Source organism: Orcinus orca, chromosome 5 (genome assembly GCF_937001465.1).
Source record: "Orcinus orca chromosome 5, mOrcOrc1.1, whole genome shotgun sequence".
Lineage (NCBI taxonomy): Eukaryota > Metazoa > Chordata > Mammalia > Artiodactyla > Delphinidae > Orcinus > Orcinus orca.
The window spans coordinates 27552496-27568272 of record NC_064563.1 but is presented as its reverse complement, the minus strand read 5'-3'; the positions used below and the strand labels follow the sequence as shown (position 1 = coordinate 27568272).

Sequence of the window (15777 nt, the reverse complement as noted above, 5' to 3'; positions counted from 1 at the left end):
CTTACAAAAACGGGTTGAATTTGGCCTGCTGAGCTATAGTTTGACAATTCCTGACCCACAGTATAGGTTCACAATCCTGTATCTGAAATCTTTGGGAATGGAAGTATTTCAGAATTCAGTTTTTCAAAGTTTTGAAAGATAATAGGTATGTGCTATATATTATATAATAAAATACCCCCAGTGTGCCTGACAGTAATGTTTGTGTAGCACATTAGTGAATATTCACACTAAGTAGGATAAATACAGGCTATAAGTAGCCTTTCACCAGTTCAGGTTAAGTTACTGTAAATGAGTTTACTGTAAATCAAAAGCAAACCAAAAAACTCTTTGTACTCAGAGCTTTTTAGATTTCAGAGTTGCAGTTAAGGAATTGTGGGTTGAATTATTTCTACAGGGACATATATCCTGGGTTTTAAGTAATTTAACGTTAAACTTTTAGAATACCTGTCATATGTAAATTAGGGACTTCCTCTACAATTAAGTATGTATTTTGCTTTATTCCTTAATAATGAAGAACTTCACGATATTATCTATCAGCGACATTGATAAACTGAATTTATGATGTACCTTGTCACAAAGTTGTAATATTTGCCCCTTTCCCCATTTAGTTCTTGGATGAAATTTCATCTACTGAAACTAAAGTGTCCAGTGGTACCAGTGAGCCTGTGCACCTGAAAGAAGGGTAATTTAATGAAATTAGATTTTAAAGTCATATTTCAGTATAGACATTAAGTAAGTACAAAGAGCATGGGTCCAGGAGTGAGGAAATCTGGGCTTTGTTCTGTGCTAAAACTGCCTAAGTAACATCAATCAGGTAAGTCACCCTCACTATCCTATAAACTTTATGCCAGATGGGCATGACTTCTTGTCCATACAGTGCTATAGTTGTTTTGCAAATATAATGAGATTATGGGTGGTAGAGTAGTACTGAAAAAAGTAACAGCATTATTCAGTCTTAAAGTAGTGTTTTCATTGGAAGCTAAAGGGGAAAATTACTCACTTGACCTTTTTAGTTCTGGATAGTACAGTTGTAAATATCAAATTATTTAAGGACTTTATTCCCTTAGTATGGCCAAAATAAATGCAGGAGTTATAGATGGCAAAGACATTCTCATAAACTTAATATAGTCTTTGACAGCTCTTCATGTCATTTAAAATTAAAGGATAATTCTTTGTTTTGGATTAATTATTTTAATATTTGTAGCTAAATGTTTACATCTGTTGTTTTGGCAGTGAGATGTATAAAAGAGCTCAGGGAAGAACTCGGATTGGAAAAAAGAATTTCAAGAAACGGTGGTTCTGCTTAACAAGCAGAGAGCTCACCTACCACAAGCAGCCAGGTAGTTGTGTTTATGCTCTATTGTGGGGCTTTTCCTGATTCCCACTGAAGATTTCTTTTTCTGCTGCTTAATGTGACTAGCGAACCTTTTTACTAATGTTACTGTAGTTCATGGTTTCTCACAGTGATGTACACACACTAAAGATATAATAAATATTTGACGAGTAACACCATGTAAATTACACTTTTCTCTCCCTTTGAATGTCTTGTGTTACTAAAAGTGGTGTTCCTACAGTATGCTCTGTTTTCTAAAAATCCCTAGTAAATCCCTGTTTTTGTAATCAATCTATAAGGAACAACAGTTAGATATTTTAAAACTGAGAATTTTAACTTCCAGAGTCAAATTGGTAAGAATCAGTTTCTAGTAAATGAGAGTGTTTCAGTGGTTTGCCAAGAGTTCCTACAGTCATACCATAGGCTGTGATTCCTATTCAGTTAAAAGATTCATTCTAGACTATTGCCAAGCTAACTCCAAGATGAAAATTCTAGTAATTTGCCCCCTGAAAAGGCACAAATTGGCTGTTTGGGTACAGAGAGCCATCTTCCTACAGTGTGATTTGAGGGCTTCGGAGAGGCAAAGTTTGTCCCTCAGTGGACTGACATAATGCTTAAAATCTCTACCTTTTAAGTTTATTCCTTTGGGGGTAAAGCATTATCCATAGAAGGCCACTAGTTTCTGATACCTTAGCAAGAATTTAGTATCTAGATCATAGGTCACATACAGTAAAATTCCTTCTGTTCAGAGTGATCAGGATCCAAAGCTGTTCACTTAACCAGAAAGGTCAGTTAAAGCAAGAATCACTTAAAAACAAACAAAAAGATGCATTCATACCTTAAATATTTATATGTTTGTTTAGCAGTCTTATGATAGCCAAGATCTTTTCTTTGAATATGGATCTATAGATTAGATTTCCCCTCTGTCTTTCTTGTGCAAACATAACCCTAATGCATCAGTTTTCAGGTTGATTTCTCTAAAGTGAAGCTAGAGCTTAAATACTTGAAAAGTAGTCAAATTATAGAATCCTTTTAGAGTGTCATGATAGTCACCCTAAGTTTTTGCAGCTGTCTCACCCCCATATAAATCAACTTTATTTGTGTGGGTGTTGGTCTCCTTTTTTGAAAGGCTTTTCAGAGTGTTTGCCTGATTTTCAAATAAATATATGCCTCTTGGCAGGCGGCACTTATTTTGTCACTTTACATAATGTTTAAGTAAATTATAATTACACCATGGAAAAATGGCATAAATAGGTCTGGGAACAAACACAATGGACTTGGTAATCAAAACAGCCTAACCAATGGAAACAGAAGGGTACAAGCTTAATATTTAGTACCCTAGCAGCCACAAGCATTCAGCATCCCATGAGCATCATTCAGTAAGTTCTACAGAGGAAATGGAGAGTCTTGGTTAATCTGACAAATCTGTTAGGTAAAGATCTGTTAAGAGAACTTCTGGTATAAATTCTGAAATGATAAAAACAAACACCAGACGTAAGATACTTTCAAGAGAATGTAGACTCAGTTAAGCTGAGTGCTTCAGTGGAGACTCTAGAAGAGTGAAAAGAAATTTTTTTGTTTCATAATTCCTGAGGATCTTTAACCAGAATGACTACATATGTCCAAATATATTAGTAAGACATAAGAGGCCAAATGCACTATATTTTTAGGCACCTAGATAATTTGTTGTGGAATATAAATATTCCAATGACTAAGGATCAGTCAGCTACATACTTGCCCTTCCAGACAGCATTCTTTAAGCTAAGCATATTTTTAATGTTTTAGAAGTTACAGTTTATGTTGAATACTATATAAATGCTCTCACATATATAGCACCATTTTTAAAATAGCTGGCATAATATGCTAATTATGTTTACATCAGTACACTGGAATAAAATTTAAGGTAAGTTAGTTATCCTCTGTGAATAAGTTGGCTATTTTCTCCTCATTTGAAGTATTTTCTAATCTAAATCAACATTCTAAAGTCTTCTTTGGCTTAAGACTTTAGAAATCAGATGATAGCTTTGGACCCTTTTCCTCTAGAAAAATTCATGAACAAATATAGACACAAAACCTTGCATATAATTTCAGGGAGTTCATAGTCCCAGAGTCCATGCACAGTTCTCAAGAACTTCTGTTCTATCCAGTGATCTTATGAGGATAAAATTCTCTAGAATGATTAGACTGCTCTAAGGTATAAAATAGACACATTAGAAGTTACATTATTTTCAGGCCTTAAGAAATTTAACATGTTGGAATGGCATTGGAGGAATCAGCTTGTTATATGAAGTTTCAAGATTATTTACCAAAGCCTACAGTTTTAAGCATCCATGCTTTTTTTTTAACTATTTTGTTGGATTTTTCCAAAATATATTACATGCTTCCCTGCCTTCTAAAAAAGAGTTCATTGAACGTAAGTTAACATTTTCTAGATGGCTTGGGGCTGTCATTGATAATATTAATTATTATATAGTACTCTGATTTAGTGATGTTTTCTGGGCTGCTTATGGGTGTGTGCAGCTGTTTACTTCCCAGCTACATGCCTTAGACTGCTGTGCTTTTTTGTGTTCCTGTGTTTGCTTTATACAGTTTTTCATTATCCCCTCTGTGTTCAGGCTGTCACCTTAAATTTCTTGTGCTGTCAGTGTACAATAATGTAGCATCTCACTCCCACCTCTTATCCCCTACTTCCATTTTTTACTGCTAATATACTATGAGTGAAGATATAGGTACTGTGTTTGTTAAAATTATACATAAGATTAAAAGACCTTGATTGACGATTTCAGGACTTTCCTCTGTGAATAAAATCCATAGGCTTTGGATTCTCTCTTTGGTTGTTCAGCAAATGTTTTGCTTACTTCCTGTTTCCTTGCAGTTTTTTGCATAGCTATGACTGCTAGGTAATTAGTCTCTTATTACACTTTACGACTTTGGTGTCTGAAAGAACGCCTCCCAAATATTCTGTAACATAGCTTTAAATCATTGAGTCTTTCACTCTTTCCTCCTACTGAGCACTAGTATTCTGAATCAAGTATTTCTACCACTTAGAATCAAATAATAGTTTTCCAGTTTACTGGAAAAGTAATTAATAGAATTTTCTCAATTTTAAGGGTTTTTCTCAAATAAGTTATTAAATTTTGATGCCCACTTAGTAATAGTAAGCAATTAATCTTCAATATCACTAAATTAACATGTGGCAAATGAATATCGTAGAGCATTCAGTCAGCTATCAGTCATGATTACCTTGACAGTTTCTTATGGATCTGAGTGTGATTATGATTTTATATTGATACACTATAACGTGGTCATCTTCTGCAAGTAAAAGTTCTCCTAGTTGTATGCTGGAATCAAATGAGTTATTGATGTTCCAGCCTCTTCCTATCTCATCCAGCCTCATCTTCTGCATTCTCCATATGTCACTTTGCCAGACTAACTCTTGAAGCTCCTTTGAGTTGTGCTCTTTTACATTCATGCTTTTGCATTTGCTCTATCTAGAAATCCCTTTCTTTCCTTCTTTACCTGTGTAATCTGTTGTCCTTTAACCCTCAGAACAAGTGTCAGCTCTTTATGGAAGTCGTTTTCATAAAGCTTCTGGCCACCTCAGTTGAGTATTCTCTTACTATGTTTCTTTAGCACATTAGTGATAACTTATGTCACACTGTGTGGTCATTACTTTTATCTATCTCTTGCCCTAGTTTTTTAAGATCCTCAGTGGTAAGGACCATGTTTTTACTACCTTCATTAAGGCATTTATTAATTTTTAATAAATGGTTTTCTTCAGAGGACACCATGTTTTCCAGATATGCTGTTATCTGAATACATTAAGAACCACTGCTGTGGGTTTCTAAAATTTCTGCCAAGTTTACTACTAATAGGTTATATTTTTAAATAATAAATTATTAACAAATTCATCTCTGAAATTCCATTTGTGTTCTCCAAACTTGATTAGATATTGTCTACTTTTGGATGACCTGTTATACACAGATACATACATACAGCCTACACAACTTCCATATGATATCAGTGTTCTAGCTCATATAACCTATGGACAATATAAAAGAAGTTTCCATGATGTTTTAAACATGCATCTCAATACATTTAGGTTGACTTGGTTTTTACCTGCTCATATATTCATACACAGGGCTCTGCAGTATTTTTTTTCTTTAATAACTAAAGAACACCATTGATTTGTCTGTGCATTATATTCAACAGGTATTTTATTGGGTGCCTGCTGTGTGCCAGATGTTGTTCCAAGCTCTGGAGAAAACAGTAGTGAACAAAACATACCAAAATCCTTACCCCCATGGATCTTATAGTTTAGTAGTGATTGACAGTAAACAAACAAAAGAATTTTATACTATATGGGATGATTATAAATGAGATGGACAAAAATAAAACAGGGAAGGGGAATAGAGAACTCAGGAGAGTTGCAATATTAAAAAGTCTAGTCAGGGAAGCCTTCACTGAGAAAGTGACATTTGAGCACAGACCTAAGGAGGGTGAGGGAGTGAGCTATGTGGATAAATTTGAGGTAGTAGTGACGCAGACATAGCTAACAGCAGCTGGTACAGAGGCCCTGAAACAGAAGTACACCTGGAGTATTCAAGAGACAAGAGAACGCTTTTGTGACTATAAAAAAAAAAATGAATAAGGGGATAATCACAGGAACTGAGATCAAAAAGACCATGGAGGAGCTAGATATTATAGGGCTTGTGGATCATTGAAGGAGTTTGAATAACATGGCAGGGCACTGGAGAGTGTTAAGCAAAGGAATGATATCATTTGAATTATGTTTTGATAGGATTGATCTCCCTTGCCATGTGGAGTGCTGTGTGGAGATTAGACTGAAGGGGGCAAGGAGACCAAGTAAGAAGCTACTGCACTAATTCAGGGGAGACAAGATAATGACTTGGACCTGTTAGTAACAACGGAGGTTGTAAAAATAGATCACATCTTGGATCTATTTTAAAGATAGTATTCACAAGATTTGCTATAGGGTCGGATATCAAGAGTAAGAGCAAGTCAAGGATAACTCCAGGGATTTGGGCTTACACAAGTAGACTGATGAAGTTGCCTTTTTAAAAATAGACATGGGAGTTCTGGTAATAGTAAAGAAGCTTGTACTAGACTAACTGTCTCATAGATAACAACTAAAAACTTTGGCCAGAATATATAAAACAACTCTCTGAAGAATTTGACCCTTGGAAGATGAGAACTATGCTGGGTGAGATTTATGTTTATTTGGCTTTCCCCCCGAGAGCACTCCCAATCTGTGCAGTATGAGGTGGTAGAATTCAAACAGAAAGTCATAGTTTGCTTTTTTTTTTTTGGCCGCACCACATGGCATGTGGGATCCTAGTTCCCCAACCAGGGATCGAACCCATGCCCCCTGCAGTGGAAGCATGGAATCCTGGACCACCAGAGAATTCCCAGAAAGTCATAGTTTTATTGCCTTGAAATGGCAAAGGACAGAGTTCAAGGCTGCCAGAGGAGGCAGAAATTGAGGAGATTAAAAGGAGGAGCCTTCCAATCTGCTTTGAACTCCCCTGAAATCCTTAGCTGACTCGAACTGCTCGTGCTAGGGGGAACTTCAGAGAGGCTAGTGAAAAGCAGTAACTGAAAGATTAAAAAAGATGAGAAGAGATCTCAGCTTCTTTCCTCCTCAGAGACAGAGTTTGGAATTTTAGAAGGTGGTGGTTCAGAAGTAAAGACTATGCCCTAGGATTAAGGAGATTTAAATAAACAAAGTATCATATAAACAAAGTATAAAGCCAAGCCTCAGAGTGATCAGCTAATGAGGTAACTTTTTGAGGGAGGATAACTGAATCCAGAGTCTCTACAATGTATTATTCTTAGTGTCCAATATACAGGGAAATATTAACAAGTTTGAGAAGAAACAGGAAAATACAACACTAGTCAAGAGAAAAAGCACTTAACAGACACAGACCCCTATATGGTCTACATGTTGGAATTAGCAGATATGAACTTTAAAGCTGTTATAAATATTTCAAGGGTTTAATGGAAAAGATAGTCATCATGATTAAAAAGATGGGGAATTCCAGCAAAAGAAAAAAATAGAAACTATAAAAAGGAATCAAATGGAAATTGGAATTGAAAAGTACAACATCATAAATGAAAAGTTTATTGGATGGGCTTAACAATGGTTTGGAGATGTCAGAAGAAAGATTCAGTGGACTTGAAGACAGATTAATGAGAATTATCCACTCAAAGAACACAGAGAAAAAATATTGGGAAAAATGAACAGAACCTTCAACCTACCGAGTTGTGGGACAGTATCAGGCAGTCTAACATATGCATGATTGGTATCTTAGAAGCAGAGTAGAGAAAGAGGCAGAAAAAAATACTAGAAAAAATAATGGCCTAAAATTTCCCAGATTTGGCGAAAAACATTTTATTACAGATCTAAGATCAGTGAACACCAAGCATAGTAAATACAAAGAAAACTACACTTAGACATATAATAATCAAACCAAAGATAAAGAGAAGAATCTCAAAAGCAGAGGAACAAAAGACAGATTACATACAGGAGAACAATACAAGTGACAGCTAACTTCTTATAAAAAGCAACCAAAGCCAAAAGACAGTGGAATGATGTCTTTCAAGTGCTGAAGGAAAAAGCTCTCTACTTAGAACTCTAGTGAATATTTCCTTCAAAAATGAAAATAATCCTTTAGATAAGTTGTTAAGTAGACTTGCACTATATGAAATGCTAAAGGAAATTCTTCAGGCTGAAGTGACGTAACACCAGATGGAAACTTAGATCTACAGGAAGGAATGAAGAGCACTGAAAATGGTAAATATGTACATAAATGTAATAATGTCTGTCTTAATTTTTTAAAAACATCTGTTTAATGCAGAATTTATAACATTGAATTACAGCGTTTATAACAAATTTAGATGTAGAATATATGACAGTAGTAGCACAAAGGAAGGGGATGGAGTAAATTATTGCAAGGGTCCTCTATTTTATGTGGAGTGACACAAGAATAATTTTAAGTAGATTGTAATGAGTTAAGGCTGTATAAATCTCTAGAAGAAAACTTTAAAGAAAAAAGTATAATCATCTCTCCCCTGCACAAAAAATAAATTTGGCAGGAGGGGAAGAACAGAGGAGCAAAAATCAGATGGGACAAATAGAAAACAAATAGCAAAATGATAGGTTAAGCCCAACTATAACAAGTAGTTAGAATAAATGTAACATCATATCTAAGATCTGGAGCAAAGGAAGGATTATGCACTTTAATCAGTTCTCTTCAGCATTGTATTGGAGGTTGTAAACAATGTAGTAAGACCCCTCCCCTCCAAAGAAGAAAAGGACATATGGAGTTACATAAAAATTCCTAAGGAATCTTCACAACAACTGTTTGAACTGATAAGTGAATTTAGCAAGATCTTGGGATACATGATTTGTATATACAGATCAGTTGTATTTGTATAAACTGGCATCAAAATGTTAGAAGATGGGGCTTCCCTGGTGGCACAGTGGTTGAGAGTCCGCCTGTCGATGCAGGGGACACGGGTTCGTGCCCCCGTCCGGGAAGATCCCACATGCCGTGGAGTGGCTGGGCCCGTGAGCCATGGCCTCTGAGCCTGCGCATCCGGAGCCTGTGCTCCGCAACGGGAGAGGCCACAACAGTGAGAGGCCCGCGTAACGCAAAAAAAAAAAATGTTAGAAGATGAAATTTAAAAAATAATACCATTTATGGTAGCAGCCCCCCCTTCAAAAACACCCACCTAAAATACTTAGGATCATTTTTTTAAAAATAAGTATAAGACTTTAAAGAAAATTATAAAACATTGCTGAGATAAAATAAAGGAGATGCAAATAAACGGAGACATACATCATGTTTGTGGATTTTAAGGTTCAATATTTTTCAAGAAGTCACTTCTCAAATTCATCTTGATTTTAACACAATCCCACTCCAAATCCCAAGTTTTTTTGGGTAAAAATTGACAAGTTGATTCTAAAATTGATGTCAATGGGAAAACAAAGGACTTAACGTGGCTGAGCCAATGTTGAAAAAGTAGAACAAAGTTGGAGGACTAAGACTTTAACTAAGACTACTAATTACTAAGTAATTCAAGTCTGAAATTTTGTCATAAGAGCTAGAGAGATCAGTGAACAGACAAGAGTCCAGAAAGACACACACACATATATATGGTCAATTCACTTTTGACAAAAGTGTCAAGACAGTTCAGTTGGGAAAGGAAAGTCTTTTCAACAGATGGTGCTGGAACAACTGGATAAACGAGAAAATGAACTTCACCTTACCTCATACTACACAAAAAATTTAATTCAAGATAAGAGGATCATAGGCCTCAGTGAAAACATAAGAGAATATCTTTGCAACTGTAGAGTATGCAGGAATTTCTTAGGATATCAAATGCACTAAACATCTTTTTAAGATAAACCGAACTTCATTAAAGTAAGACTTTCCCACTCTTTATATCATCACTCCTTTTTCTTTCTTTTTTGTTATGATAATGGGCATAAGATGTGTTGCTTGGCAGTTGAAATTTTTCAAGAGGTTGTTGGGATTTGAGTTTCTTTAAACCATAAGCTAATGTTTTTCACCAAATTTGGGAAATTTTTTACTTCAAATATTTTTTTTCTCATTTTCTCTCCTTCTTAGGACTCCAAATATACTTATTCAGGCATGCTTGATATTGTCTCACAGGTCTCTCTGAGACTCAGTTTATTTGTCTTCTTTCTCTTTTATCTTTGTTCTTTAGATTGGATAGTTTCTATTTACGTTCATTGATTTGTTTACCATCTCAAATCTTCTCTTCAGCTCATGTAGTGAATTTGTCATTCCATTTATTGTGCTTTTCAGCTCTAAAATTTCTGTTTGATTCTTTTTATAGTTTCACTTTTCCTGTTTAGAGTCCATATTTGTTCAGTCATTATTAGCATATTTTCCTTGAATTATTTGAACATATTTATAATAGTGGATTTGCTCACTAATAGAATAAATTCAACGTCTAAGTCCACTCAGAGTCAGTCTCAGTTGGCTGCTTTCTTTCCCAAGTATGGGTCACACTTTTCCTGTTTCTTTCCACATCTCATTTTTTAGTTAAAAACTGGGCTTTGTAGGTAATACATTATAGTGTGTCTGGATTCTGTTTGTTCTTCTGAAGAACTCAGACTGTAACGTCTGTTCCATGTGTGTGTGTCTGTCGGTCTCTTTTTATCTTTCTCTCTGTCAGTGTATAGCTGCTGTTGTCTTTGCTCAGATTTTTTTTTGTCCCTAATCCTACCTCCCTCCCTAGGGCTCTCACCTGAGCTTGCTTAGTTCAGTGGTCAGCCAGCGATTTGAGCATAGTGCTCAAATACCTGAAGCCAGTAAGTCTTCCACCCTTCATCACCTGAGCTGTTTGTGAATCGGAACACATTCAAAGGCACAGCAAATTCACATGTCTCCCCAGGCTTTCCACTTTTGCCAGACTCTCTGGGATGGCACATACATGCATCTTTAGCAGTTAGCCAAGGATGTGGCAGGTTTATTATCTCAGCCTTTCTATAGCTCTCTTGTTTCCAAAATCTCACCCTTAAACTGAATTTGTAACCTCCAGCCAGTAAAGCTGTGAGTTTTCACTGATCTGGGCAATTTGGAAACACCCTCAGGGAGGAAGACTGTAAACTGCACAGTTCTTATCCTATGCGGTAGCAGTTGTTTGTTGAGTAAACACGTCTCAGATTTTTACTTGCCTTTGGTTATTTTCCAGTGCTCTGAAGTGGTTGTTTTTAATAATTTGCCCAGTTTTATACTTACTTTCTAAGGAATGGAATTACTCAGCTTCCTTACACTACTATCAAAAGATAGATTCACAGTTATTTTGTTTCATCTGTGTTCCTTGGGACCGATATATAGCTGGAATTCTGTTTTTCTTGGGGTGGTAATGGTTTTTTAATGGAGATATAATTCGCATAACCATAAAATTCACCCACTTAAAGTGTACAATCCATTTTTAGTATATTCACAAAGTTGTGCAATCACCACTAGTTGCAGAACATTTTAATCCCCCCAAAAAAGAAAACCTATACCCATTAACAGTCACTGCTCACTCCTCCCTTCCCCCAGCCCCTGGCAAACACAAATCTGCTTTCTGTCTCTGGATTTGCCTATTCTGGACATTTCATGTAAATGGACTTAAACAATGTGTATGTAACCTTGTGAGACTGGGTTCTTTCACTTCGCCTAATGTTTTCAAAGTTCATCTATGATATGGCGTGAATCAGTACTTTATTCCTTTTATGGCTGAATAATATTTTGTTGTTTGGATATATTCCAAATTTTGTTTATCAGTTCATCAGTTGATGTACATTTAGATTGTATCCATTTTTTTTACTATTATGAATAAATGCTGCTGTGAACATTCACATATATGTTTTTGTGTGGACATATGTCTTCAGTTCTCTTGGCTATGTACTTAGGAGTGGAATCAGTGAGTCATATGGTAACTAACTTTATGTTTAACTTTTTGAGGAGGTAATGATGATTTGAACCTAAACTGGATTTTAGTTATTTAATAAGGAAATATAATACACTCACATTTATTGTGATTACTGTAATTGCTACTTTGTTTTATGTTTTTTGTTTATTAGGCTTTTCTGTTTATTTAGGGTTTTTCTCCTGCCTTTTTAATTGGAATAATCAGTCCCACTCATGTTCATTCTGTCCTACCTACTGAGAGAATTTGGGCATCCTATTTCTACCTTTAAATTGTTAACAGACAGGTTTAAACTTACATGTTTACCTTGTTGTCTGCAGTTAATCACAGTCTCTGTTCAAGCTGAGAAAGAACATGAGCATGCTTTCGATTTATTTTTCCCTAATAGCGTCTACCTAATGAAGTCGTCTGAAATTTTAGTACTAGGTTCTCTTCTTTTTTTTTTTAACATGTTTATTGGAGTATAATTGCTTTACAATGGTGTGTTACTTTCTGCTGTATAACAAAGTGAATCAGTTATATGTATACATATATCCCCATATCTCCTCCCTTTTGCGTCTCCCTCCCACCCTCCCTATCCCACCCTTCTAGGTGGTCACAAAGCATAGAGCTGATCTCCCTGTGCTGTGTGGCTGCTTCCCACTATTTTACGTTTGGTAGTGTATATATGTCCATGCCACTCTCTCACTTCGTCCCAGCTTACCCTTCCCCCTTCCTGTGTCCCCAAGTCCATTCTGTATGTCTGTCTTTATTCCTATCCTGCCTCTAGGTTCTTCAGAACCTTTTTTTTTTTTTTTTAGATTCCATATAGATGTGTTAGCATACAGTATTTGTTTTTCTCTTTCTGACTCACTGCACTGTAGGGTCCAACCACCTCTCTACAAATAACTCAATTTCGTTTCTTTTTCTTCTTTATCCATTCATCTGTCTGTCGATGGACACTTAGGTTGCTTCCATGTCCTGGCTATTGTAAATAGAGCTGCAGTGAACATTGTGGTACATGACTGTTTTCGAATTATGGTTTTCTCAGGGTATATGCCCAGTAGTGGGATCGCTGGGTCTTATGGTAGTTCTATTTTTAGTTTTTTAAGGAACCCCTCCATACTGTTCTCCATAGTGGCTGTATCAATTTACATTCCCACCAACAGTGCAAGAGGGTTCCCTTTTCTCCACACCCTCTCCAGCATTTATTGTTGTAGATTTTTTGATGATGGCCATTCTGACCGGTGTGAGGTGACAACCCTCAGAATGGGAGAAAATATTTGCAAACGAAGCAACTGACAAAGGATTAATCTCCAGAATATACAAGCAGCTCATGCAGCTCAACATCAAAAAAACAAACAACCCAATCCAAAAATGGGCAGAAGACCCAAACAGACATTTCTCCAGAGAAGATATACAGATTGCCAACAAACACATGAAAGGATGCTCAACATCACTAATCATTAGAGGTTCTCTTGTTTCTTTTACCTTTTTATGTTTTGATTTTTCTAACCATGCTTATCAATTTTTCTGATTTCTTTGCCCAGCACTATTTTTTATATAATGTACTTGTCTTTTTCCTGAATTCTTACTTATTTTGCAAGAGTATGTCCTCAAGGAATTATCTCAGATAGGCATTAGGGCTGATAAAAAAAAAAAGTCTGTTTTACCCTTACACTTGAATAAGTTAGATCGGATTTAAAATCATTTCCCACAGAACTTTTAAGATACTTCTCCATGGTTTGCTAGTTTCCTTTGTTGCTAGTGAGAATTTTGATGTCATTCTGATTCTTAGCCTTGATTCTTCTCCCTAGAAACTCTTAGGACTTTTCTTTAATCTTCAGGCTCTAATATTTTACTGCCCAGTGTCTAAGTATTACCTTTCTTCCATCCTGCTCAGCACTTGATGGATCCTTTCAATCTGAAGATTTATACCTTTATCTCTGGGACATTTTCGTTGGTAATTTTACTCTGAACACTTTCTAGTTTGTTTCTGGAATGCTTATTAGACAGATATCAAAACTTCTAAATTCATCCATCATGGCTCTTAACATTTTTACTGTCTGTTTCTTTGTCCTTTTGTACTTTAGAAAGTCCTCAGTAAAATCTTCCATTTTACTAATTCACCTTGCAATTCATTCCAATTAACATTATCAACTGAAATTAACTCTAATAACATCATATGTGCCTGGAGCAGTGCACTTTCTCTACATATGCTGTAATGTCCAGAAATGAACAAATACAGCAATTCTAGGATATGGGCATGCTTTTGTGTATTCAACAAATCTAAAGATAGAAACTTCCTGCAAAATTTTTAAATTCTCTGGAATCTCTGTGGTGCCCCATGTAGATTAGTACCGAAAGGCATGTCTCCTTTCTCCCTCATTTATTATACCCCTGATTTCCTCAGATGTTATTCTCTTTGTTGTATGTGTGCCTCCTCCAGAGTGCTGATTTTCCTCATCTGTTTGGTGATTTTTTTGGCGATTTGCTCATCTTTGTGTTACAGTCCATTCACCTGCTTGAGTGTTCAGTAGCTTACAGCCAGTGATTTCGAGGGAGGGACAGGACGAGCTGCTGAGGGGCAAGGGTGCTCGTGCTTGTCTTCTGGCGTGGATGCTTTCAACAACCTGTGGCAGCCCTGCTTTACAGCCCAGTACGCATCCTTACTGCTTTAGCCTGGGGCTGTGCCTCTGTTGACTGCTGCTTAGCACAAGGTGGCGGGGCGAGGGGGGGCGGTGAGGACCTAATTGACCCAGCTGTTCCAGATGCAGCGTACCACTCAGTGATATGACTGTCATCACACATGTCTGAGTGTGTTCCCCCTCGCCCCGCCAACTGTCTATGTCCATTGACTCTGGCTTGAAGCTTTTCTAAACCAGCCCTCCTTTTACAGATGTCTTTTCCTACGTGTGGTTTGGGCTGTGGCTTCTTCCAGTTTACTCCCTTCCCACCTCCCCACACCTCCTCATAAATTTGATCTTGTAGCTAGCTCCCAGGAGACTGCTGATAGTCTTTTCTCATTTTCCCATGTATATGTAATTTGTATTTGTTGAATTTAAATGTCGTTTCCGCAGAAAAGTTTTCCCTACCTGCCCAATTTAAAGTAACTTCCCAACTACTTTCTATCATACCGCCTTGGGTTGTTGTCATTATAGCATTCATCTCTACCTAATATTTGTCTTTCGTCAGTCTTTCCAGACCTAAATGCAAACTTCATTAGGGGCCTTATGCGTTCTGTTTACTCCTGTATCCCAAGTGGTTACAGGACAGTGTCTGGTATATAGTAAACATTCAGTGTATGATAGTTGAATTAAGTGACTTTATCTTTAAAAAAAAATTGTATATCACATCTTCTTGAATTACACGAATTTTAGATTTTACAGCAGGAACCAGGCTTAGCAAATACTCTGTTAACCTCTGTTCAAGAAAGAAAACCTTTATTAATCAAATTAGTGTCTTTGACCAAAAAGCTATACATTAATCCATGGAAAATATAAAATGTAAAGGTCTTAGCCTCCAGCACTTCAACCCACATGTCATTAAAGCAAAGTTTGGTGGAAGGGGAAGCAAAGCTTTGATTCTCTAAGAAAAACATTACAAAATGACCAGAAAAAGTCATAATTATATTTGCTTATAGTTTCTTTTAGTTTCTATGACTATATGAATGTAGTTTATTCTCAAGTAAATTGTTAAGTTGAAATGCTTCGTATCCTCATGCCACCTTATTACGAAGCTCTTTTAGAAAACTCAAATTTCCAAATTTTTTTTTAATATTTATTTATTATTTTTGGCTGTGTTGGGTCTTAGTTGCAGCACACAGGATCTCCAGTTGTGGCATGCAGGCTTAGTAGTTGTGGCGCTCGGGCTTAGTTGCCCCGTGGCATGTGGGATCATAGTTCCCCGACGAGGGATCGAACCCACATCCCCTGCATTGGAAGGTGGATTCTTAACCACAGGACCACCAGGGAAGTCCCCAAATTCTTAAA

The 15777-nt window shown here is 36.5% G+C and overlaps 1 protein-coding gene across 3 annotated transcripts in view; it reads left to right on the top strand.

The window, feature by feature from the left end:
- Positions 1-15777, top strand: part of RASA2 (RAS p21 protein activator 2) — a 117489-nt gene that overhangs the window by 93910 nt on the left and 7802 nt on the right. For 2 of the 3 annotated variants that reach the window (XM_012536141.3, XM_033402793.2), the window contains 2 exons: positions 609-682; positions 1234-1343. In XM_012536141.3, coding sequence (XP_012391595.1) covers positions 609-682; positions 1234-1343 — 184 coding nt within the window. The remainder of the gene's footprint in view (positions 1-608; positions 683-1233; positions 1344-15777) is intronic. The other variant, XM_004278233.4, reaches the window with a different exon arrangement.